Source organism: Muscardinus avellanarius (assembly GCF_963383645.1).
Source record: "Muscardinus avellanarius genome assembly, chromosome: 2".
Taxonomy (NCBI): domain Eukaryota; kingdom Metazoa; phylum Chordata; class Mammalia; order Rodentia; family Gliridae; genus Muscardinus; species Muscardinus avellanarius.
In genome coordinates, this window is record NC_137787.1 from 28,611,802 (window position 1) to 28,639,268 (window position 27,467).

General features: G+C 38.0%; 1 protein-coding gene and 1 pseudogene across 2 annotated transcripts in view; one reads left to right on the forward strand and one right to left on the reverse strand.

Moving 5' to 3' along the window:
* Positions 1-27,467, forward strand: part of ACADL (acyl-CoA dehydrogenase long chain) — a gene marked incomplete at both ends in the record, with an annotated part of 48,143 nt that overhangs the window by 10,619 nt on the left and 10,057 nt on the right. Inside the window, 4 exons of the mRNA XM_080689334.1 lie at positions 16,830-16,896; positions 19,967-20,131; positions 20,942-21,043; positions 22,120-22,233. Coding sequence (XP_080545460.1) covers positions 16,830-16,896; positions 19,967-20,131; positions 20,942-21,043; positions 22,120-22,233 — 448 coding nt within the window. The remainder of the gene's footprint in view (positions 1-16,829; positions 16,897-19,966; positions 20,132-20,941; positions 21,044-22,119; positions 22,234-27,467) is intronic.
* On the reverse strand, positions 16,348-16,604 carry LOC308258377 (ATP synthase subunit f, mitochondrial-like; annotated as a pseudogene). Its single transcript has one exon. The product of its transcript is annotated as an ATP synthase subunit f, mitochondrial-like (transcript).

Consider the following 27,467-nt stretch of genomic DNA (forward strand, 5'->3'; position numbering starts at 1 on the left):
ATGTTCAGAACAAAACAATTGCATGTATACTGAAAATTTCCTGAATCCCTATGTTTCCTATTTTCTCTCTAGCCCCCATGAGAGAAAAGATAAACCCTTGACTTTCAGAGACTGCCTGATCTCACTTAGCATATTATTTTCTTTTTTTGTTTAAAGGATAGTGCTTTAATAATTAATAACCATCCAAAACATAGAGTACCTGATCTGTATAGGTTCACTGGTGAATTCTATCAAACACTTAATGCAGAAAATATACCAATTCTCTATAAACTCTTTCAGAAAATAAAAATAGAGGAATATGTCTCAGCTCATTCTTTGGGCAGCATTACCCTAATATCAAAATTAGGAAAATATATTATAAGAAAGAAAAATTATAAACCAATATTTCATAAAACATAGATGTAAAAGTCTTCAATAAAATATTGGCAGGCTAAATACAACAATATTTAAAAACTACATCATGAGCAGGTGAGATTTATTCAAGTGATCCATAACTATCTGAACATTTGAAAATCAGTCAACAAACTAAAGAAACTATCTAATCATAATAATAAAGGCAGAAAATGTCTTTGACAAAATCTAATACTCATTTTTGACAAAAAAAACTCTCAACAAATTGGAAATAATTTCATATATCTATCCCCCCCGCCCCCCTGCAGACTGGGGATGGAACCCAGGGGCATTCAACCTCTGAGTTAACCCCTGCCCTATTTTTTATTCTATATTTTGTTTTTTATTTTTTAATTTTTTATTTCCTTTTTTATTTTTATGTGGAACATATTAAAAATGGTATACATTCAGACTGTGCTTGGTGCCCTCTCCCCCTACCACTTCCCCTTCCCCCACTCCCAACAGTGAGTGTCCAGGTTAACCATTCTATATTCATACTTTTACACATATTCGGATGTAGCTCCTCCATTAATCAACCTCAGCCTTCTTCCTCTCCTATCCTTCCATTCTAGCTTTGCTGAGGATTTCCCTCCATTATCTGGAGTCCCTCTGGTATTCCTAATACTCCCTAGTTTGAGCATATTAGAGGAAACATATGACCCTTCTCTTTCTGTGCCTGGCTGATCTCACTTAGCATAATGTTCTCCAGGTCTTTCCAACTTCTTGCGAATAACAAATGATTTTGTTCTTCTTTATAGCTGAGTAGAATTCCATTGTGTATATTTCCCATAATTTTGCAATCCATTCATCTGTTGACAGAGACCTAGCTTGGTTCCATATTTTGTCTATTACAAATTGTGCTGCTATGAGCATGGGTATGTATATGTTACTGTAGTTCTCTGATTTTCAGTCCCTTTGAACAAATATTCAGGAGTGGTATAACCGGATCATATGGTGGATCTATTCCCAGCTTTCTAAGGAATCTCCACACTGATCTCCATAGCAGCTGAACTAGTTTGCACTCCCACCAACAATGTGAAAGAGTTCCTCTTTCCCCACATCCTTGTCAACATTTGTTATTTGATTTCTTTTTGCTTACCACTCTGATTGGGGTTAGATGGAATCTCATCTAGATGGATTGCATCTTCCTCTTGGCTAATGATGTTGAACATCTTTTCATGTATCTATTGGCCATTTGTATCTCTTTTTTTGTGAAGTGTGTATTCAATTCAGGTGCCCATTTCTTGATTGGGTTATTTGTTGAGCTTTTTGTATAATCAGGATATTAGCCCTCTATCAGAGTGGTGGCTGGTAAAGATCTCCCATTCTGTAGGCTTTCTCTTTAGGTGGTTTTCTTTGATGAGAAGAAACTTTTTAGTTTGATGCCATCTCACTTGTTAATCATTGCTTTAATTTCCTGCGATTTGGAGGTCTTTTTGAGAAAGATACTGCCTGTGCCTATATGTTGTAGTGTTGATCCTATGCCTTCCTCTAATAACTTCACAGTCTCTGGTCTAATTTCTAAGTCTTTGATCCATCTTGAGTTGATTTTTATGCATGGTGAGAGGTAAGGATTTAGTTCCATCTTTCTACAAATGGATAGCCAGTTCTCCTAGCACCATTTGTTGAAAAGGCTGTCTGTTTTTCAGTGTACAAGTTTGGCCCCTTTGTCAAAGATCAATTGACTATAGGTATGTGGGTTTGTTTCTGTATCTTCTATTCTGTTCCACTGGTCAGTATGCCTGTTGTTGTGCCAATACCATGCTGTTTTTACCACTATTGCTCTGTAGTATAATTTGAAGTCTGGAATTGTGATGCCTCCTCATGGTTCTTATTGCTGAGAATTGCTTTGGGTATTCTGGGTCTTTTCTTTTTCCATATAAAATTAATGACTGATTTTTCTAGGTCTTATGAAGAATGTTGTTGGTATTTTAATAGGAATTGCATTGAATCTATAGATCACTTTTGGCAGAATGGCCATTTTGATGATATTTATTCTGCCTTTTCATGAGCAAGGAAGATCTTTATTCCATCTTCCAAAGTCTTCATCAATTTCTTTAATGTTTTATAGTTTTTTTTGTAAAGGTCTTTTACATCTTTGATTAGGTTTATTCCTAGGTATTTTATTGGTTTTGAGGTTATAGTGAATGGAATTGTTTTCTTTATTTCTTTCATTGTGGATTTTTGTCAAAAAGAAAAGCCACTGATTTCTTTAGATTGATTTTGTATGCTACAACTTTGCTAAATTAGTTAATCAGCTCAAGTAGTCTTTTGGTTGAGTTCTTTGAGTCTTCTAGGTAAAGGATCATTTCATCTGCAAATAAGGATTCCTCTTTTTCTATTTGAATTTCTTTGATTTCATTGTCTTGTCTTATTGCTGTGGCAAGAGTCTCGAGGAGTATATTGAAAAGGAGTGGTGATAGTGGGTGTCCTTTTTTATTCTTGATTTTAGGAGAAATTCTTGCAGTTTTTCTCTATTCTATATAATGTTGGCTTTGGGTTTATTGTATATTGCCTTAATGATGTTGAAATACGTTCCTTCTATTCCAGTTTTCTGCAGTGTTTTTTTAACATGCATGGTTGTTGGATTTTGTCAAATGCTTTTTCAGCATATATTGATATGATCATGTAGTTTTTGTTCTCAGTTCTATTTATTTGGTGAATAACATGTATTCATTTACATATGTTGAACCAGCCTTTCTTTTCTGGGATGAAACCAACTTGATCATGGTGTACAATTCTCTTGATATGGTTGTGAATGTGTATAGCTAGTATTTTGTGTAGAATTTTTGCATCTATGTTCATCAAGGATATTAGTATGTAATTTTTTTTAATTTTATTTTATTGGTGCACTGTATTCATACATCATAGTGGGATACAAACTTTTGTAGACATACATGCACACATCGCCCAGTCAGCCCCCACCCGATCCCCACCCCATTCTCTCCCCATCCCTCCTTCCCATGCTTGGCTTAGTGGTTGACATCTAGTATTATAGCAATTTATCCAAAATTAAAAATGATAATCTCACATAACAGTTTCATTTGTCTGATACCAAGTGTTTGATGATTTAAAGATAGCATTTCAGTATTTCTTTTTGCTTTCTTTCTTACTAGAGCATATTTTTTTCTGGTTTTTTTTAGGTGAAACTATCATATATTTATATATTTATTTTTCAGAAAGAAATCTATCCTAATATGGAATATGAATTCTAGATACCCAAAACGATCTTGAAAAAGAACAAAGCTAGCAGATATATATTTTCTGATTTCAAACCATATAAAGCTACAATAATTGAAACAGTGTAGTACTGTTCTAAAGGCAGATATATAGACCATTGGAGTTAAATACAAGCCTAGAGCTAAATTCTTCCCTATATTGTCAAGTTATTTTTGACAAGGTTTCCACGAACATTTGGTGGTGGAAATAATAATCTTTTAACTAAATATTGTTGAAAAATAATAATTACATGGAAAAGAATAAAATTGGACCTTTACCTAATCCCATATACAAGTATTAACTCAAAATAGATAAAAGACCTAAATATAAATCTTAAGACTATAAACTTTTAGGAGAAAATCTGGGTCATAAAACCTCACAACATTGAAATTGGCAGTGATTTCTTGGTTATGATTTCAATGGCACAGGCAACAGAAGAGTATACAAACTCCCTAAGAAATAAAAAAAAATATTGTATATCCAAAGACAATGTAAACAGAGTTAAAAGTTACTAATAGAATTGGATAAAATATTTCCAAATGCTATATCTGAAGGTATATTAATATTCCAGCTAGAAATCCTAAAAATTAACAACAATAAAGGCAAACAATACAACTTAGAGATAGGTAAAAGACTAACATAAATAATGAATCTCCACAGATAACCAATCTTAGTTGTCTGTTGGATGGAAACTCTTGTTTCTCTGGTTCTGGTGAGTGTTACCTATTTCTTCTTTGTAGTTAATCTCTTTGAGTATTTTCTCTAGCGCTGGTTTTGAAGACATAAATTCCTTCAGTTTCTGTTTGTCATGGAAGCTTCTTATTTCTCCATCTAATTTGATAGAAAGTTTTGCTGGATAGGAAATTTTTGGCTGGAAGTTGTTTTCTTTCAGAGTTTGGAATATGTTACTCCAAGCCCTTCTGGCTCTCATGACTTGGTTTGGGAAGTCTGGAGTGATTCTAATTGGTTTGCCTCTGAATGTCAGTTGGCCCTTTGTTTTTGTTGCCTTTAAGATTCTCTGCTTGGCTTCCACATTGGTCATTTTGACAATTATATGGCGTGGGGATCCTCTTCTCCGATCCTGTCTAAAGGGAGTTCTATAAGTTTCCTGGATCTGTGTATCAACCTCTTGCTCTATATTTGGAAAATTTTCTGCTATTACTTCCTTGAAGAGATTGTTGATCCCTTTGGTATCACTTTCTTTTCCCTCCTCTATTCCAATTATTCTTAGGTTAGCTCTCTTAAGATGGGCCCATATTTCTTCAATGTCAGATTCCTGCTGTTGGATATTTTTTTCTAGATTAGAAACTATGCATTCATTTTTGGATTGCTCATCTTCTAAGAGCGAGATTCTGTTCTCCATGTGGTCTAATCGGTTGTTTGTGCTTTGAATTGAGGCCTTTACTTCATTAATTGCATCCTTTATCTCTTTTTGGCTCTCTCTGAGTTCTTTTCGAAGCACCTCTATTATTTCTACAGTTATTTTCCTGATTTGATCTTCTAGAAATCTCTGATTTTCTTTTTTATCAGGTTCTGATGTTGTGCACATTCATTACTCCAGTGTTATTCCTCTTTCCCATGATTTCGGAGGTTTGTGCCTTCTCTGGTTTCTTCCCTTGGGTCACTATGGCTTCACTTAAGGTGCTCTGGATCTCGAGTCTGTATTATCTCAGACCCCACTACTCCTTTACTGGGTTGTATCACAGAGTCTCCGACCCAGGGAGTCGATAGAGGCTGCTTTAAACTATGGGGGGTGCCAGGTTGCACGTTCTCCTATGGTGTGATATCTCTGCCACCACCACTCCCTCACTGGGTCAAGTCTCAGGAGGCCCAATACTGCGATTTCTCCTCTGTGGCCCGCAATTTGACTCACTGTTCTTGAGTACGCAGATGTAGCTGTACTGGACTCATTGAATTCACTGCTGCTGCCGCCGCCGGTGGCAATATGGCGCCTCTGCCATGCCCTCGGCCATGAGGCTGGCGTATTTTTTCTTCTCTGGTTTTGATTTCCACTCTGAATCCCTGCAGCGTGTGCTGAGCTCAGCCACTGGGAGCTTTAAATGCTGTCTGCGCCGAAAGATCCCGCCTGGCTGTTCCGCAGCTGCTCACCTGGCTTGCTGTAGCCGTCCGTTGAGTTCGCCACTGCCGCCGGCAGTATGGCGCTGCTGCCGCGTCCTCGGGCTCGTGTGTCTCCTCTGTGGCCCTGTGCTCTGTTCTCAGTCCGCTTTCTCTCTGGAGCCTGGTGGTTTTTTTTGTTTTTCTGGTGATGGTGTTTTCTGGCTATGAAAGGCGCTCTTTTTGTGGTAATGGAGATTGTTTGTTAGCGGGACTCTTAAGCCCCGCTTTTCTCGGTCGCCATCTTCCTGTAATTTTCTTTTCTTGAGGTATCTTTATTTGGTTTTCGGATTAATGTGATACTGGCCTCATAGAAGGAATTTTGGAGAATTTCATCTTTTTCAATTTTCCAGAACAAGTTGTGAAGTATTGGGACTAGTTCTTCACTGAAGGCTTTGTAGAATTCAACTGGAAACCCATCAGGACCTGGGCTTTTTTTTGATGGCAGAATTTTTACTGCTGTTTCTATTTATTTGCTTGTTATTGTTTGGTTTAGGCTTGCTATGTCCTCTTGGTTCAGTTTAGGTAGGTTATATGTGCTTTGAAATGTATTGATTTCTTCCATGTTTTCCAATCTATTGGAGTTTATAAGTTTTCAAAATAGTTTCTAGTAATTTTTTTTTAATTTCCCCACTGTATGTGGTGATATCTCCTTTTCATTTCTAATTTTAATCATTTGAGTTGATTCTCTTTCTTTTGGTAAGGTTGGCTAGGGGTTTGTCAATCTTATTAATCTTTTCAAAGAAGAGCTTTTTGATTATTGATTCTTTGAATTGTTTTTTGTTCTCTATTTCAATTATTTGTGCTCTGATTTGAATAATTTTTTTTCTACTAGCTTTGGGATTAGACTGTCTTCTAATAGATTAGACTGTCTTCATGATATTCTATTTTCCATTTCATCTAATCTTCCAGAATTTCTTTCTATTTCTGTCTTCATTTCATTTTTTGACTCTTTCATTTCATTCCAGACCTCTTTCTGATTCTTTCTTAGTGTCTCCATTTCCTCTTTCATTTTCTGTACACTTACTCTTAAGGCCTTTCATCATATTGTAGATCAGGATTCAGAATTCTCCTTGCATTTCTTGTAGGTCCATATTCGTGTTTTCTGTTTTTTCTTCACTGTTGGTAGTTCTTGTATTTTCAAGGTTGTCAGGCTTGTTTTTCTGATGTTTTGGAATCTTTTGTGGATATTATGTCTAATCCAATCTTAGTAGTAGGAATTTCGATTTGTCAGCAGGTAAGCAGTGCTTTTTCCAATAGCAATGGTTGGATAATGGGGGAGGAGCTGCGGTGATGGGTACAGGAGTTGGGTAAGGTAGAGGATATGATTAGGTTGAGTAAGAATTTGAGTATAATAAAGTAGTATCTGGCTGAGAATGGGAGAAGGTTAGATAGTAGGACTCTTGTAGTTAGTAGAGTATTTAAGTATGGAGGTATGAAATACCTTGAATATTACTCAAGGAGATACAGTAAGGGAAAAAGAAGTCTTGAGAGAAGGGAGTTAGGCTACAATGAGGAAATTTGTAAAAGGAATTAGGGGAAGGAGCAAACAAACATGAATAAAGTAACAAAACATGATACAAATGCTAACAATTATACATCAAATACAAAAAAAAAACAACCAAAAAAAAGCATAAAGAGAGAAAATAAAGGACAAATATGAAATAAAAAGACTTAGTGACTGTGTGAGACAACAAAGCAAAACAAACAAAAAAACCCAAATAAAAGAAAGAAAAAAACAACAGTCCTACTAATTTATGAGTTTAGGACTGGGCTCCTATAATATCTGTATGTCTGGTCAATGTGGTAGATTCTGGAGTATATTCCAATGGCTTTCATTTGCTCTGTACCATATTGTCAGCTATTGAATCCACTCTCTGGGTGTTTGTGCCCCTCTCTTGCCTCTGACAGCTTTGTGTTTAGGTGTCAGGGAGTTGGGTGTCACTTTTAATGAGTTCCGTGTAAGTCCAGTATTCTGTAATTTTCCAGCCTGTGGTCTGAGCCTTGGGCCTCTGCACTCTCCACCCCAGCCTCAGGCCTGTGCTCTCCTACCCACACTGCGCCTGCCCTTCCCTACCCACACAGGGGCAGAGGGCATCCAGTGTAGTCTTGGAGTGACCCCCTGTGATCCTGTGCAGATACCACTCCTTGAGCATCTTTCTTGTGTCTCTGAAGGTTCTAATTATACTAGCCTGCCAGGTCCCGCGGCTTCTCTGGGCAGTCTTCTGCCGAGTACCAAGTAATGCAAGAGGTTACCTGGCCTGCCCTGCTCCAGGTCTCTGAGGGCTTGCTGCACAGTTGCGGGTACTGCTTCTTGTGAGCACACAGGCTTTTGGGTCTTCTGTGTCACTGAAGCATGATGCCAGATGCTGCTTGCCACTTAAGATGTTGGAGCTCTGTGGCTGCTTTCAAGCTCTTGGATTATTTTTGTGGATTTCTTGGGGCTGTTGTACCTGTGCTGACCAGAGCTGGGACTCGTGGTTTGAGCCCGTGACCCACGATGGTGCTGGCATCTGGGCCGCCTCAGCAGCATGTCTGTCACACACTCGGGCTTTTTGCAGTGAATATAGCAGTTCAGAGTACTGGATTCCTTCCACGGTAGTTCCTGGTTCTGTTCTGGTTTGTGAGCTGTATTTATGTTGTCAAGATGCTGACTTCTCTGTAGTTGAGCTTTATTTGCTTCAGCTACAGAGATGTGCTGCATCCCACAGGCACCATTTTGAATCCCCCCAGCATAGTATTTTCTAATTCCATCCATTTTTATGCAAATAACATAATTTTGCAATTTTGCTCTTTATGGCTGAGTATTGTATGTATATACCACATTTTCTTTATCCATTCATCTGTTGACAGACGCCTGGGATGGTTCTATAATTTGTCTGTTGTGAATTGTGCTCCTTTCAGCATGGGTAGAAATGTATCATTGTAGTATTCTAACTAATTCTTTTGGGAAAATACTGAGTTGTGTGGGTGGTTCATTTGGTAATTTCATTCCTAGTCTTTTGGGGAACCTCCATACTAATCTCTAATAAATGTACTAAGTTACAATCTTAACAATAGCATATAAGAGTTTCTGTTTCCTTACATCCATGCGAGCATTTAGTATTGTTTATATTCTTAATAATTATCATTCTAACTGGAGTTGCCTGGAATTTTAATGTAGTTTGATTTGCATTTTTCTAATTGCTACTGATTGTCAGATCTAATTGCTATTGATGGTCAGTTGTATTAATCTTTTGAGAAATGTCTATTCATCCATTTTTAAATTTTTTGTAGTGTTATATTTTTGAGTTCTTCAATATATTTTCTAGATAATAATCCTCTATCAGGAGAATAGCTGGCAAAGATTTTCTTTCATTCTGTAGGCTCTCTCTTCGCTTTTAGTTTGATGCCATTCCATTTATATCTTCTCAGTTTTATTTCCTAAACTTTGAGGGTCTTCTCAAAAAAATCAATTTTTCATTTGATTGATCCTTTGTATTGTTTCTTTTATTCTCTATTAGACTAATTCTGTTTTGATTTTAATTATTTCCTTTCTTCATCTGGTTTGGAGGTTAGTTTGACCGCTTTTCTAGGGCTTTGAGATGCATCCTTAGGTCATTTATTTGAAATCTATTTTTTTTTTTTTTTTTTTTTTTTTTTTGGTGGTGGTACCGGGGATAGAACCCAGAGGCTTTCTACCTTCGGGCTATAGTCCCAGACCTATTTTATATTTTATTTGGAATCAGGGATTCACTAAGTTGCTGAGGCTGTCTTTGAACCTGTGCGATCCTCCTGTCTCAGCCTCCCAAGCGTGAGGATTATAAGTGTGCACCACTATGTCCGGCTTGAAATATTTTTTTAATGTAGGCATTCAAGCTACTTTTTCTTCCAACTGCCTTCAGCTGGGTGTGGTGATGCACTCCTGTAATCCCAGTACTTGGGAGGCTGAGACAGGAGGATCACAAGTTCAAGAACAGCCTCAGTAATGTACCAAAAGACTTCCAGTAACCTAGCAAGAGCCTTTTTCAAAATAAAAAATAAAATGGGGCAGGATTGTAGCTTGGAGGTAGAATACTTCTAAGTTCAATCCCCAGTACCACAAAACAATACTATTCTAGTGTCTCAGAGATCCAGAGATTTTGGTAAATTAAAGTTTTTTTTATATACGTATGTATGTATATATTTGTTTATTTATTTACTTATTTATTTACTGTGGTACTAGGTATGGAAACCAGGGGCATTCTACCTCTACGCTACATGCCCAACTCTATTTTAGCCCAACTCTATTTTTTAATTTTTTAACAGGGTCTCACTAAGTTTTAGAGGGCTTCACTAAGTTGCTGAAGCTGACCATGAACCTGCAGTCCTCCTGTCTCAGCCTCTCAAGTACTGGGATTACATGTGTGTACCACCATGCCTGGCTTCTCCTTTTTCATTTCATTTTAGGAATTTTTAAATTTCTTCCCTATTTGACCCATGATCTGGTTCTCATTAAAAGTGTATTGTTTGAGCTGGGTGTGGTGGCGCAGGCTTTTAATCCTCACTCTTGGGAGGCGGAGACAGGAGGGTTGTGCAAGTTTGAAGTCAGCCACTCTGGCTTAAAAGACCCTGTTTCCAAATAAAAAAGTATAAAAACAATTGGTCTGGGAGTGTAGCCCAGTGGTAGAAGGGTTTCCAGGATCCCCAGTACCACCAAAAAAACACTAAAACAAAACAAAAAAAAAGCATATTGTTTGAGCCAGGTGTGGTGGCACACGCTTGTAATCCCTAGTATTTGGGAGGTTGAGACAGGAAGATCGCAGGTCTGCAGCCAGCCTCAGCTACTTAGTAAGGCCTTCACAATTTAGTGAGACCCTGTTTCAAAATTAAGAATAAAAAGTAGGACTTGGAGTGTAGCTTAGAGGTAAAATGCCCCTGGGTTCAATTCCCAGTACTGGGGAAAAAAAGTATATTGTTCAATCTCCATGTAGTTTTATAATTCCTCTATATTTTCTTGTTATTGATTGTTGATTTCTATTTTGGCCCACTGTGATTAGAGAAGATGCCAAGTATTATATCTTTTTTTAAAATTTGTTATTATGTGCTTCGTGTCCTAGAATATGGTCTATTTTTCTCATAAATATTCTCATGGAATATTTCTATTCCATGAGAAGCTAAGAAGGTTTGAATTCAGCTGTTGTTCAGTGAAATATTTTGTAAATGTTTGTTATATCCATTTGATTTATAATATTTTTAGGTCTATAGGGTCCTGACTGTTTTTTGTATGGAAGACCTACCTAATGTTGATAAAAATGTGTTGAAATCTCCCAGTATCATTGCATTGAGGTTATTCTAAGTCTTAATGTCAAGCAAGTAGTGTTCATTTTATGTAAGTAGGTATGTAGAAGTTTGGGGCATAAATGTATCATTATATCTTCTTGTTGGATTGTTCCCTTAATTAGTAAGAAGTGGTCCTTTTTGTCTCTTTTGATAAGTTTTGGCACTTTGTAAGATATGAGTGTAAGCCAGGCATGGTGGCACACACTAGTAATCCCAGCATTTGGGAGGATGAGATAAGAGGATCGCACAGGTTTGAAGCTGGCCTCAGCTACTTAGTGAGGACTTTTGCAACTCAGTGAGACCCTGTTTGAAAATAAAGAATAAAAAATAGGGCTGGGGATGTAACTTGGAGGTAGAATGCCCTTGGGTTCCATTCCCAATACTAAAACAAAACGGTATGAGTGTAACTATTCCTACTTGCTTTTGGTCTTTATTTGTATGGAATATCTTTTTACATCCTTTCACCTTTATCCTGTGAATATCCCTAAGTTACTGAGAGCCTCATGAAGTTGCTGAGGCTGGCTTCAAACTTGTGATCCTCCTGTCTCAGCTTCCCAAGTACAGGGATTATAAGAGTGGGCCACCACACACAGCCTGCTTGTGATCTTTTCACACACAGCCTGCTTGTGATCTTTTATTGCCTTTTCTTTATTATTGACTACATGTTCTAATTTAAATGCATAGTCTTCTAAGCTCTGATATTTTTTTATACCTCTATTTCTATATATTCAAATCATTGTTGGGTTTTGGTTGTTGTTAGTTTTGTTGGCCTTTTTTCTCACGTCATCAGGGCTCTTTGATCTGTACCTCTTTTTGTAGTACAGTTTGCTATCCAATTCCTAGGTGCTGATTAATGTAGCAAGGCGCAATATGTCCTACTAAGTTGGGGATGTAGCTCAGCGATAAAGAGTCTTCCTCATGAACTTGTATTGTCACCATAGAGTCCAGTGTCTCACAGAAAAGGGGAAGGCAAATAACAACTACTGTAGCAGTAAATATTATACAGTATTAAAATATATACTAGGTACCTGTTATGGCTTTTACTATGCTAGTAACCTCCAGTATAAGAATTATATTATGTCAATAACCTCCAATACAAGAATTATGCAGTCAACAGAAGATAAAATAAACATCTATAAACTTCATATAGTGTTGAACACCAGGCATCATCTAGTAGATTGTTCTAACAACCACAGCAACATGCATGGTAGAGGCAGAAATTGCATCAACCAAATTGTTCCAAAGAATAGTGACAATATGGGTCATTAAAACAGAGGATCATAGGGTTAAGAAGGAAAAGAAAGTTTAGAATATTCAAGGGAAAAAAAGAGGAAACAACAGAGAAATAGCAAGTATAGGTCATAAAGAAGGAAAAAATAGATTAAGAACAAAATAGAGAGTAAGAAAGCAAGGCCAAGAGAGTTTGACAATTAGTAGAAAAGGAGAGGATAGAGTAACGTGGTACCCTGTGTGCTGGCATCCGCACCTGTAATCCCAGGACTTGGGAGGCTGAGGTAGAAGGATCACAGACGGAAGCCAACTTCAGCACTTACTGAGATGCTCAGCAATCTAGTAATACCTTGTTTCAAAACAAAAAATAAAAAGGGCTGAGGATATAGCTCAGAGTAGAATGCCCCTGTGTTCAAGCCCCAGAACCAACACCCCCCACACACACACACAGAAAAGAAAGTAACTATGGAAACAAATCCAACAGACCACAAATCCTCAGAGGCAAAAACAAAGCCAAATAACAACAAATAAATAAATAAATAAATAAATAAATAAATAAATAAATAAAGTATTGACGATAAAAAGGAGAGGAACCATATGTCTATAGAAATATGTGAATGAGCCAATTAGCATTTACAAGAGCAAAAAAAAATTACTTAATGAAAAATGAAATCTTTTTTTCACTGAGATGGGCAAATCTGTGGGTAAGGGTGGATAGGCTCACTTTATACCAGTCAGTCCTTTTTATTTCTTCTTGGGTTATGGCTTCCTTGGAGAGAGCAAGTGCTGGGGGACAGTGAGCCCTTCCTCTCTTTGTGCTGCTTGCTGAGCATTTGACTGGAGAGTCCTGGAGGTGAAGCTAGCAGCAGTGGTTCTTCAGTTTCCCTGTTCACTAGCATGGGGTAGGTTGGGATGGGAGGTATTATCTACTGGAGTTTTGTCCAGGCAGGATAGATCCATGTACTCAGGTTAGGGTTGGTGCATGATTCTAAACAGGAAGTTCTGGTAGCTAGGGTCTAGGTTTATTGTAACTTTGGAATTTTGTTTGCTGGTATCTGCTATGGAGGGATTAGTTGACCATACTTGGGAGGGTGGGTCTGATTAGAGGCTGGACTGAGCTTCTTGGGCTCACGGATCCCCCTAGGATTCTACTCACAGTGTGGGGCAACCAGATAGAGGGGTCACTGTGGATCTGTGCTCACTCCCCTGCCCCGTGTAAAGAGCCCTCCAAGACTCTGCCCCCAAGTGTAAACATACCAGCCTGTTCAGTTTTCTGGCTCACCTTGGCTGGAATTGGGGATAGCCGGATTCAGAGAATCATAAGCTATGCTTTCCTCTGCAGTCTCTTCCTGTCTCCAACTCAGACCACTTGGGAGGCATTGTCTCTGTGTTTGTAACACATTCTGATGGGTGAATCCCAGGTCATTAGGTAGACTCTGGTCATAACAATGTTTGGGCAATATTTCTCAGATCTCCTGTGTTCCCACCATGCCTGGATCTAACTTACTGTCATTTATGCAGCTCTGGGCTCAACTCTTAAGTTGCAAACTTGTAGCTCTTTCCAGCTACCAGCTTGCAGGCAGTGCAGCCTCCACTTTAGTTAAGTTCACACTGCCTTTCTTCTCTAAGAAATTCCTGGTGTTGCAGGGCAGTTATCTGGTGTTCCCACTCTAAACTGTGAAGCGAGTGAGAAGTTTAACCTTTGTCTGTTCCTCTATATCTTATAGTTCACACTTATTTATACTTATAAGAATATTCTACTTTTAGAGCAGATTTGCAGGTTAGAAGAAATAGCATTTTATAGAATCTTTTTTGGGCGGCAGTCCTGGGAATTGAACCCAGAGTCTCATGCATGCTAGCTAAGCACTCTATCACTGAGCAGTACATATTCAGAGCGCGCGCGTGTGTGTGTGTGTGTGTGTGATGTGGGGTTACTGGGGATTGAACTCAGGGGCATGTACCTCTGAGCTATACCCTCAGCTTTTTTAAAATTTATTTTTTTATTTGAAAGAGTGTTTTGGTAGGTTGCTGAGAATATCGTGTGTTGCAGAAGTTGTCCTTTAACCTATGATCCTCCTGTCTCAGCCTCTTAAGTACTGGCATTATAGGCATGCACCACCAAACCAGACCTTTTTTAAAAAATTTTTTTTTCTTTTGCTGGGTGTGGTGGCTCACGCTTGTAATCCCAGCATTCAGGAGGCGGAGATTGGAGGATCGTGGTTTGTGGACAGCCTCAACTACTTAGCAAGACTCTTAGCAATTCAGTGAGACCCTGTTTCAAAAATAAAAAAGGACTAAAAAAATAGGGCTGGGGGTGTCATTTGGAGGTAGAATGCCCCGGGTTCCATCCCTGGTACTGCAAAAAAAAAAAAAATTTTGTTTTTTAATTTTTTGAAGTATTGGGGATGGAACCCAGGAACATTCTACCTCTGAGCAACAACCCCAGTCCTATTTTTTTTCTTTATTTTGAAACGGATCTCACTGAGTTGCAAAGGACCTCACTAAGTAGTAGTTGAGGCTGTCCACAAACTGCGATCCTTCCTGTCTCTGCCTCCCAAATGTTGGGATTACAAGCATGTACCATCACTCCTGGCTCCTTTTTAAAATTTTGAGACAGGGCCTTATTGAGTTGCCCACACTGGCCTCAAACTTGTGATCCTCCTGCTTCAGCCTTCGGCATTGCTTGGATTACAGATATGCACCACCATGCTTGGTGAGACATAGCCTTTTTCTTCCTTTTTTTTTTTTTTTTAGTTGGTGCATTGTAGCCATACATCTTAATGGGCTACAAGATGGTAGAGGCAAACATGCACACATCACTCATTTAGCCCTTCCCCAATTCCCACTCCATTCCCTCCCTCTTCCTCCTTCTCATGCTTGGCTCAGTGATTGGCTTTGTTATGTTTATGAATTACATCTTGTACATCAGGGAATTTCTCTCTTCCTCCCTTCCATCCCCCTCAATTAGATTGCCTTATTTGCTCACTGTCTTGAGTTCCTCCTATGATCCTTTATCTCCCTAGCTTCTGCATATTAGGGAAAACATCTGATTTTTTACTTTGTGTGACTGACTAATCTCACTTAGCATAATGTTCTCCAATTCCATCCATTTTCCTGCAAATGACATAATTTTGTTCTTTGTGGCTGAGTAAGATTCCATTGTGTGCATATCCCATAGTTTTATAATCCATTCATCTGTTAATGGACATCTTGGCTGGTTCTGTAGTTTGGTACTTATGAATTATGCAGCTCTGAACATAGATATGCGTGCATTACTTTGTTAGCTTGGTTTTTATTCTTTTGGGTAGATACCCAGAAGTGGTATGGCTGGATCATATGGTAGGTTCCTTCCCATTCCTTGAGACATAGCCTTTTAAAGAACGTTAACTTTTGATGAATAGAGGTAAGAGAAGGAACCAAGGTCTATAAGAGTAGGTATAGAGAGTACATGGTGACATATAATTTCAAGAATATGGTGAGCCTTGAAATGTCATCTTAGCCCAATTTGAGGGTCTTAAATGTTATTTGGGCATCTGTGTACTCAAATATGTCTAATTCGTTTAATCTTTCCTTTTTTTTTTTCCTTTTTCTTTTTTCTTTTTTCTTGTACTGGGAATTGAATCTAGGGCCTTGGGCCTAGGGCCCTACCACTGAGCCACATCCCCAGGCCCAATTTCTTTAATCTTAATAATTTGCTTATGTAGGTAAGGACTTTATTTATATCTCTACTTTTGGGGTACTGGGCATAGAACCCAGGGGCATCTGCCTCTGAGCTATACTCTCAACCATATTTTATTCTTTTATCTTAAAACAGGATCTCACTAAGTTTCTAAGGCTGTCTGTGAACCTGTGATCCTCTTTTGTTAGTACCCAAGTACTGGGATTATTAAGTGTGCACCACTGTGCCTGGCTAGGACTTTATTATTATTTTTTTTAACCAGTCACTTTTTATTGGGTGTTCATTCTCAGGATAGAAAAGGATTCTGCCATAATTTGAGGTTTTCACACATGGAAGGGAACTGGGCAAAGTGGTCACAATCAGCAGTAGAGTGTGCCCTCCAGGGTGGCCCCTCTTCAGTGGTACTTGCAGTGCTACTCATGCTTGAGTTCCTTGTAAGACAGGCAATAGCTGAAAAGCACATAAGCCACCAGCACCATGGTAACATGGTAAGCCCGGCGATGCTCCCTTTCTTCACATTGACGTACTTGTTGTAGTACCAGTGGTAACCTCACTGAAATGCTCCAGTAATGCCTGAAGGGGTGAAATCTCACATCAGTATCCAGCTTGGCAGCTTCGCTAGTTTGACATCCATGAATTTCTTCTCTTTCAGTGGTATGACTGACGCCATCTTGGAGTCCTGGTGTCCGCTGAGCCCGGCCGCGCAAGCTGGCTAGAACTTTAAAATATATCAGACATAGTTTTCTAGTGCAACTGCGTGAACATTACTATTATTGGGATTTTTATAATGATGTATCAGTTTGAATGATCTCATTACATATACTTATATGATAGCATTTATATAATTTGACTTTTAGCAATTGATGAATTTTTTTATCTTTCCTTTTAATTACAGTGACTTGCAGGGAGTTAGAACAAATGCCAAAAAGGATGGAAGTGATTGGATTCTCAACGGAAGCAAGGTGTGTATGGGGGTCTTTGCTCTTCTCTTTAGAAGCATGCCATGAGTATTGATGTTCATATACTACACATTATCTATTCTAATAGATCTAAGGATGCATGTAGGAATTGTTTAAGTGATTTGGAGACAATTAATATATAACTTAAAAATTTTTATTGGTACATTTTAGTTATACATAATAGTAAAATTCATGGTGATGTATTCATTTGCCCACATAATAATTGGTGAATTTCATCCTCCAGTAGCTCTCCTTTTCCTCTCTCCTCCCTCTCCCTAAGTTCCCTTTCTCGACTCTCCTGATTTCCCTTCTATTTTCATGTCATCCACCCCTGCTTCTGTTCTTTTTTGTCTCTAGCTTCCACATATGAGAAAACATATGACCCTTGAGTTTCTGAGTCTGGCTTATTCTAACAGTGCTCTCAAATTCCATTCATTTTCCTACAAATGACATAAATTTGTTTTAAGAATATATTTCTCAAAATATATTAAGACAGGCCGGGCGTGGTGGCGCGCGCTTGTAAAATCCCCGCGCTTGGGAGGCAGAGACAGGAGGATCGCGCAGGTTCGAAGCCAGCCGTGTGCGCTGGCTTAGGAGACCCTGTTTCCAAATAAAAATGTAAAAATAGGTCTGAGAGTGTAGCCCAAAGCTAGAAGGGCTTCCAGGAATCCCAGTACCACCAAAAAAAAAAAAAAAAAAATATATATATATATATATATATATATATATATTAACTTTGAATACCTTTTATATGTCAAAAACTATCCTAAGCACTGAGAATAGATAGGTGAATAGGAAATGATGAGGAGCCCTCCTGGATAGGAAGCCTGAGCATCTAGTATTATGTTACCAGTACCCACACCAACTCTGCTTTCACTTACTGTCTTGTAGAGAGCACCATCATTTGCCCATTTCTCATTATTTATAGGTATTAGCACTACATTTTAGAGCACAGATCTTTTTTAAAGGCATGTATGTCAGGTTATGAGAGTAACCATCACCATTTAATACTTCTACTATTTGAAAGGGAGAGAAATAAAAGCAGATCATTTGAGCCAGGCGTGGTGGCTCATGCTTGTAATCCCAGCATTTGGGAGGCTAAGACAGGAGGATTGTTGTTCGTGGACAGCCTCAGCTACTGCCCTCTGCAATTCAGTGAGACCCTGTTTCCAAATAAAGAATAAAAACTAGGGCTGGGGGTGTAGCTCAGAGGTAGAATGCCTCTGAGTTCCATCCCCAGTACTGCAAAAAAAAAAAAAGCAGATCATTTAAATACTAATATAGATGCTAAATGCTAAGATGATGATAAATTGATGGTACTTTGGGAGTACTAAACCCAACCCGGAGAAGGTAGATACCTGCACCTAGTCTAAGATGAGCAGGCTTCATCCTAGCAGAGTAGGGAAGGTTTCCCATATAGAAGAAACAAGACTTTCAAAGAACGATAGGTCAGAAAGACTTTGGAATTTATGGAACAACACGTAATCAGCTGACCTGGACTGGGAGTGGGGACAAAGGAGGATATAGTATCTGTTTGTGATGAGTTGTATATGCCTTGCTAACAGTTTAGGATTTATCCTAAAGCCTGTTAGGAGCTATTCAAAGATCTTTGTGTGTGAGGGCGATAGAATCAGATTACTTTTTAGAAAGACACTTTTGGTATCATGATGGATAATATAGCTGCAGAGAGATCCATTGTAGGAATGCAAAATAATGAAGGCTAGGGAAAAAAGTAGTGGCAATAGAAGGAAAAGAAAGTGAATATATTCTAAAAGCATTAAAATTGATCAGAAAGAACTGGATGCTGAATTGAGTGAGCAGAATGGTAGCTGTTTTATTGAAACATTCATCAAGGATTCATCAAGGTCAGGAAATAAGTCAACACTCAAGATTGGAGAGGAATAGGCATGTGAAGGCATCAGGTGAGCTTCCCAGAAGCACGTCGCTGTACAGGTAGAGATCAAGTCAAGAAATGTGGCTTAGATAAATATCTGGAGTCATCAGCATAGAGAGGATGACAAAAGCCATGAAGATGAGTGAGATGACTCAGGAAAGATGCAGAATGAGGAGATAATTCTTAATAATCACTCTGGGCATATTTTATTTTCTGAATCAATATCATCTGATAATCCCTACTATGTAATTACTTTTTTGCTTCTATCATAGTCTTTCTTATTTAGGTCATTTTGAAAGAAATAGGTAATCTACATAGCTGGGCATAATGGCACACACTTATACTCCCAGTTCCTGGGAAGCTGAGACAAGACGATCACAGGTTCGAAGTCAGCCTTGGCAACTTAGGCCCTCTTCAACTTAATGAGACCCTGTTTCAAAAATAAGAAATAAAATTGGGTTAGGGGTATAACTTGGAGGTAAAATGCCTCTGGGTTCCATCCCCAGTACAAAAAGGAAAAAAAAAGAAGTAGGCAATCTATTAAAAAATAAAATAAAAACCAAGCTTTTTCCAGACGTGATAAATGCGAAGACACAAGCACTTTAGTAGTATAGTGCCACTTAGAGCAGATTCCTTTTTGTTATCTGTAGCTTTCCTTTAAAATTTATTTTACCATTTAAATAGAAAATTTAGTTTTATTTTTGAAAACATAATCTCCACTTATTACTATTACTATTAGCATTTATTGTAGAAAAATGTATATGCTTCATTTTTTGAAGCATTAGGTGATTTTTATTCTGCGCTTTTTTTTTTTTTTTTTTTTTTTTTTTGGTGGTACTGGGGTTCCTGGAAACCCTTCTACCTCAGGGCTACACTTCCAGGACTATTTTTATACTTTTTATTTGGAAACAGGGTCTCTTAAGCCAGCACGGCTGGCTTCAAACCTGCGTAATCCTCCTGTCTCCACCTCCCAAGCGTGGGGATTACAAGCGTCTGCCACCATGCCTGGCTCTTCTGCTCTTTAATAACATCATGTATGAACAATAAATACTGCATGTACTTGGGTAGGCTACAGAAAGAGTATAAAACATATTTTGCCTGTCTTATACTCTCCCCCATCATTACTTGGACATGGCCCTCAGTATGGCAGAGCATCACAGTGTGCTTGGGGTTTCACAGGTGTTCATCACTAATGGGTGGCTAAGCAATGTTGTGATTGTCGTCGCGGTCACGAATCGTGAAGCTCGCTCCCCTGCCCATGGCATTAGCCTTTTTCTAGTAGAAGATGGGATGAAAGGATTTATCAAAGGACGGAAGCTACATAAGATGGGATTGAAAGCCCAGGTGAGTCATAATATAAATCATATTCAGGTAATAATCAAATTTATTGCTAATCAAAAAGAAGATATATAGAGAATTACATATGGTACAATTAAAATTTTTATCTTGAATTCCTAAAATAGATTTTTCTGAAATAATAGTGGAGATTTATTCTCAGTAATGCCACTGTATCTCTGAATCAGGTTATTTTGAATATTTGCTTTAGATATGGAAAAATAGCTAGGCATGGTGTTACACTCAGAATCCCAGCTACTTGGGAGGACAAGACTGGAGGATTGCAAGTTGAATGACAGCCTGGGCAACTTGGCAATACCCCACCTCAAAAAATGGGATTGGGGCTGGTTACTAGCTCAGTAGTAGAGGACTTGCTTAGCATGCATGAAGTCCTGGGTTCAATCACCAGTACCATAAAGAGAAAAAGAAAGGAAAGATTAGCTGCATGATTTAATATGCCACATACATATGAAATTCAGTGAAGAAAATCATGAAGGAAGAAAAAAACCTTTTTTCTGTACATTAAACAAAAATATGTTTCACTTAAATACATATTAGAAATCCTTCCCAATGCCTGGAAAACTGGACAGTATTAAAGCTTGAATTACATTGTATTGTATTGGGAAAGCCACAGGTTTTGGAATCACATGAACCCAGATTTGAATCCTTGGATTACTACTTACTATTTGTGTTCACTAACTACTACAACACATGGCATTTTTTGTTTGCTTTTCTTGAATAGAAATAATAAAAGTCACCTCATTGGGATATTGGGAACTTAAATGAGCTCATCCTCTACTTAATTATATGGTCTCTTAGGATACCGCAGAATTATTCTTTGAAGATGTCCGATTGCCAGCTAGTGCCTTACTTGGAGAGGAGAATAAAGGCTTCTATTACCTCATGCAAGAGCTTCCACAGGTCAGTAATGTCTACAAATTCCATGTTCTTATTAGATAATAGGCTGGAATAGAATAGTATGCAATTATAGGGGCTGGGATGTAGCTCAGTGGCATAGCGCCTGCCTTGCAGGTGCAGTGCTCCAGGTTCGATCCCAGGTTCAAAGAGCCAAAAAAAAATAATAATATACATTTATAAAAAGATGCATGCAAAGCTTAATATGTGATCAATCATTTGCACATAAAGTTGTGAAAAATAAAGTATATTATAAGCTAGATAAATAAATGATATCAGATATATCCAATTAAAACTTTTATAGAGGGAAAACAGGTATTTCAGTTCTGCAGTGCTGCCTTAAAATGATCTCAGCTCCTTAACTACAAGTCAAGAACATTTAGCTCTTATAAGGAAATGTCACTGAAAACATTTGGCAGTTTTTAAATAACTGAGAATCAAAGGGAAAAGGTCTAAAAAGTTTTAGCCCTATACAGTCAGTCTCCACATCTGTGTTTTGGGATGTGATTGCCTAGTGACCAATGAGCCTCACATGCCAGCAGAAGGTGTTACATTTGCCTGGCGACTGCAGAGTAGGGGCTAAATTTGAAATGGGGATAAAGAGCAAAGAACACTGGCACTTAAATAGAATATGAAAATCACCAGCACGATGAACTTGAGTGAGCCGAGGCTACTTTTTCACTAATCGATAGAATTTAACCTATTTACTCTAAGGTGTTGATTTCCACAAATAGGCTTTATGCACAGAAATCAATACAGAAAATCAACTATGGAATTTCTTTAGGACATACGAGTAAAGAAGAGGAAGTTAAGTAAATTACATATTTATTTATTTTACATGTAAGTTTTTATGTATAATAAAGGTATTCCTTATGTAAGTAAGGAATTTGCTTTAAAGAATTATTCTTGAGGATGCATTAAATAATCTCAGATCTCTTTGGGAGTTTTTTAAAATAAAAGATTAAATAAATTAATCATTCTCAATTTATGACAATTATTTTTAGGGTTTATTATAATTGAAATTTTGTGATAATCATTTGTATAATTAGAATATTGTTTAATGCTTAATTTTTGGGTTATAGGAAAGGTTGCTAATTGCTGAGTTGGCAATTTCAGCCTGTGAATTCATGTTTGAAGAAACCAGGAATTATGTTAAACAACGGAAAGCTTTTGGAAAAACAGTTGCACACATCCAGGTAAGCTTCTTATTACGGTTTTGCATTGAGTGAGGTCAGTTTACTTATCTGAAATGAGTGTAGGGTAAGCATAAGTTCGGATTCATTCTGACATAAGATGTTATTTGACAAGATCCCTAAGAGATAGAATAAAAAATAAGACAAGAAGAGTTCCCAAAATTGAAGCCTGAGGAAAACCATACAATTCAAAGGTGGAATAAGAAAGGAAGAGCCTGCAAAAATGACTGAGAACAAAACTGGAAAGGACAAATGAGTCAAGAGAGTGTTGCCACAGAAGCCAAGAGGAAAGAGGATTTCAAGTAGAGGGAGCAGGAACGAAGGCTTTGTAGACGAAGGTCAAAGAGTGCACATTGGATGTGGTGATAGGGAGGTTATTAACCTATTCATGGTAGTGACTGGAGGAGGGGTGACTTACCAGAGTAGGATGAGGCTGGGGAATGGAAATGAGAAAGTAAAAATGATGATGGCAAGCAACACTTTCTTGAGTTTGGTCATGAATGATAGTTGAGAAGGAAGATGGTGATGGAGGAGAGGAAGGGAGAGTGGAGGAGACCTGAGAGCAAAATAGTAGGGTTAATTTTTTTCTTACAGTTGGTACTGAGATACTGAAACACATTTTAATACCTAAAGAAAGGATTTAGTGAGGGGAAGCTTGTGAATCTGGAGGGGATAATCAACTGTGGGAGAGCCCTGTGAGGTTAGTAGTCATGAATTTATAGTGGTATCTTCAGTGTTTTTGTGAACCAGCTTTACTGGAAAAGCTTAACTGCCCTGTCCCTGGGCAAACACAGAGAAGTTAAATAGATGATTGTGTTTATTTAAGGTTGGGTTTTGCCAGGAAGTTTAAGGTATTTGCAAAAGAACTCAGTGTATAGTGATCACAGTCACCAAATATGCCAGTCAAATTTTGGACCCTCAGGTTTTTCTTTTTTCTTTTTTTTCTTTTTTGGTGCTGGGGAGTGAATCCAGGGCATTCTTCCTCCAAGCTACAACTCCAGCCCTTTTTTATTTTATTATTTTATTTTTTATATTTTATTATAGTTCTAGGGATTGAACCCCAGGGACATCCTACCTCCAAGCTGCTACCCCATTCCTATCTTATTTTTAATTTGGAAATAGGGTCTTACTACCAGCCTCACTAATTTGCTGAGGCTGACTTTGAACCTACAATACTCCCATCTCAACCTCCTAAGTACTGGGATAACAAGCATGTGCCACAACACCTGGCCCTATTTTTAATTTTTCTTTTTGGTGGTACTGGGTTTGGAACCCAGGGGCACTCTACTTCCCAGCTACACCTATAGCCCTAATTTTTATTCTTTATTTTGAAACACGGTCTCACTGAATTGCAAAGGGCCTCACTAAGTAGATGAGGTTCTCCTTGAACCACGATCCTCCTGTCTCAGCTTCCCCAAATGCTGGAATTACAAGCATGCGCCACCACACCTGTCCTTAATTTTAATTTTGAAATAGAGTTTCTCTAAGTTGCCGAGGCCAGCAGCAAACCTGTAATCCTCATTTCAACCTCCCAAGTACTAGAAATACAGGTCTAGTTTCTTCTTGAATGAAAAAATGGTTCACAAACCTTGTCATCAATCGCTGCCTTGCAAAAAACCTTGATCTGGAATTGTACTGTAAAATATTTAAGTAGAATGACTCTGGCTCACTGGGTGCGCTGGCTTGTAATCCCCGCGCTTGGGAGGCGGAGACAGGAGGATTGCGCAGGTTTGAAGTCAGCTGTGCTGGCTTAAGAGACCCTGTTTCCAAATGAAAAAGTATAAAAATAGGTCTGGGAGTGTAGCCTGGAGGTAGAAGGGTTTCTAGGAACCCCAGTACCACCACCACCCCCCCCAAAAAAAAAAAAAATGACTCTGGCTCAAAGTGTTGTGAAGGGAAAGGTGGAGGTGGAGCCCCGTGGTGGCGCTTTCAAGATGAGCATTATTGCGATGGTGCTCAAGTGTGCCTTGAGCCCTGGCCGGGCTCTTGAGATCTCCACAGTAAAACCAGGTTGTGTCCTTGCTCAGAAACGCATTTCTGTTTGTAAGATGTGTAAAATGCATAAAATTGTAGGATCTTGCAGTTGTAAAATCTTAAAATTTATGATTTTTAAAGTTTATTCACAATTAGTAACATTTTCTTATTTACGAATAATATCCGTAGCTACCTCATAGGGATGCTGTGAGGATTCAACGGGATAATACTTATAAAGTGCTTAGACTATTGCCTGGCAGAAAAATCCCTAATTAATGTTAACTGTTGCTATTGAGGCTCTTTTTATCAGTTTCTTACTCTTGCTCTTTACTTGGACCTTCTGTCTTTTTGGAAACTTTGCTACCTGATAGTCATCAAGTTAACTTTTTTTCTGTACTAAAATAATGTCATTACATTCTATCTTGTTAAAATGACAAGCCTAATACAGTTGTTCCAATCTATAAAAATAAGGCACACAGTAAATGAAAAATACAACTTAAAAACACAGTGCGACTCTCCTGGTTTCTCTTAGAAGCAAGGAAGCTGTACTGTATATTCCGTTTATTGGTTGATACCCGATTTGCACATATCAGTGATTCTTTATGACTGCTCTCTTTCCGTAGTCATTCAGAGGTGTCAAGGATGGGGGGGTTCACATTGACAGGAGGTGTAATTTATGTTTAATGTCTTGGAGGACAGTATTGTGAATCCTGTAATTCAGAGATAGCTTTGTTTTGTGACTTATTTTCTTACTCACAGTACTAGTACTTGCTTCTTGAGAAATACTGACATACATGATTTATTTATGTTTCACTGAGCATGTATTTATTGATCCCCTTCTAAGGTCTTATTCAAATGTAATTTGATATGTCTCTGGAAATACACACTAAAGACTCCTGGCATTATGAAGGAAGTTGTACCACCTGGTATCACTCTGCAATGTTCTCAACTATACCCAAAGTAAAATCAGTATTATTTGCCTCTAAAATTCACATTCCACCAATTTCACAATAAAAAAAGGTTTAATAAAACATATAAGCTGGGCGTGGTGGCTAATGCTTCTAATCCCCGCGCTTGGGAGGCAGAGACAGGAGGATCGCGCAGGTTCGAAGCCAGCTGCACTGGCTTAAGAGACCCTGTTTCCAAATTTTAAAAAGTGTAAAATAGGTCTGGGAGTGTAGCCTGGAGGTAGAAGGGTTTCCAGGAACCCCAGTACCACACACACACACACACACACACACACACACACACATCTCCACAGAATAAGGCCTATATACTTATTCTGGTTACTATAAAATTTGAACCAAGTAGACATAATTTCTATCCCTTTGGAAATATTTCCTGTGTTTGTAGACTTTGTAGACTTCATATTCCATTAAACAAAGATGGCTACAGCTGGGTGTGGTGGCATACACCTATACAGATACTACCATATACTCCGGAGACTTGAGGCAGAAAGTTCTTGAGTTCTTGAGTTTGAGGTGAGCCAGCCTGTGAAAATTAGCAAGACCCTGCCTCAAAATAAAATTTACAAAAAGGGTTGGGGTGTAGCTTGATGGCAGAGCACATGCCTAGCATGTGCAAGGCTCTGAGTTTGATCCCCAGCAAAACACACACACACATACACACGACTTTATTACCCAGATGGCCTGAATGATGCAGAAGGAATGTGATTGGACATTTAACCATGATGATACTAGAAATTTGATCTATACTATATTCCCCAAAGGAAAAAAATTTCTTTTAAAGTAGCCATGTGTTGCATAACACTATTTTGCATAACAAAAACTGCATATATAACCTAGTGATGTGGCCATTGTAACTTTGTTGCTCAATATATTATTTGTGTGTTTGTGGAGATACTAGTGTAAACAAACCATCAATCACATAAAATATATATACAATTATATACAGTATATGATATTTGATAATATACAACTATAGTACTCATTTATGTTTATTTTAGTATACTTTTTTATTATTTTAGAGTATATTCCTTCTACTTTTAAAAAATATTTACTGTAAAACAGTATACCATGTTATGCCAGCAGCAGCCTAACATAGCTTGGTTTTACTGCATCTCTTGATTGCATCATGAAGCCATGTCAGGCCATTGACCTGTACCATCTAGATATGTGTGAGCACATCCTATGATGTTTGCACAAGGATGGAATTGCCTCGTGGCCTTCTCAGAATGCATCCCCATTGTTAAGCGAAACATATGTGATTGTATTTGTTTATTGTACTTCTGTAGCAAAAGGGCTAGAAACTGTTTTAATCCTGTTTCTCCAAGGGTCATTGGTTACCTTCCTGCAGAGGTAGTTCATTGAATTTCCAGTAGGTGGCAGTTGGAGTCTGCTTCCACAGATTCATTATTGATACCCTAATGAGTGGGAATGTTCTGAGATTTCTAAGCTATTCTAATCTATTTTATATAAAGATTTTTAAACAGTATTTTCCTATTTCAAAGTAGGAATATATGCAGAGGAGATGAATAAATAATTCATGTCTAAGCCTCTCTCTAGAGCTGAGTACACTGTACTCCTAGTTATTCAACTGAACTAGCCATTTGTATGTTTCAGTATACATGGCCAAATGTCATTTTATGACCATATAATTATCCATTTTCCTTTCTCTTTATTCTTGAATTTTGAACATGTTAGGCCTTTTTGACCATTTGATGAATACATGTCACAAAATTTCTTTTTAGAATAAAGAGCTACCCTATTGAAGTAGCAATTATTATAGGATTTTATTTTTTAAAACCTGTATTCCATAAGGAAGATATCATAGCTCATGATTTTCCCTGTAATAAACAATATAACAATAAAATTCAGATGTGAAATAATAATAATGGCTGTGCCAGACACTGTGCTGAATGAATTGTCCCAGTTTTGCCTTCACACCTTCTTCATTTTATAGGTAAAGAAGTTGAGTCAGAAAGAGGTCAAATAACTTGCCCAATATTTTTACAGCTATCCTAATTCTGGAACCTGCAGTCTTAATTATGTACTGCTTTTAGGCCCAGAAGTTTAAAGTGATAGCCCTTTTCAAGTTCCCTATTTCCTTCACCCAGTGGGTAATGAAGTAAAAATGGAATGATCTTTTCTAGTGAGAGCTCTTAGTCATCTCCTGTGTGGTATGTGCTGTTGATTTTAAGGGCACAAATTATTAGGGAGAGAAGTAAGAGAGGGGAAATATACTTGTTCCATCCATGCCTCCCTCTGAAAAGAATATCTAGTTTCTAAAACCTTGGATAAATT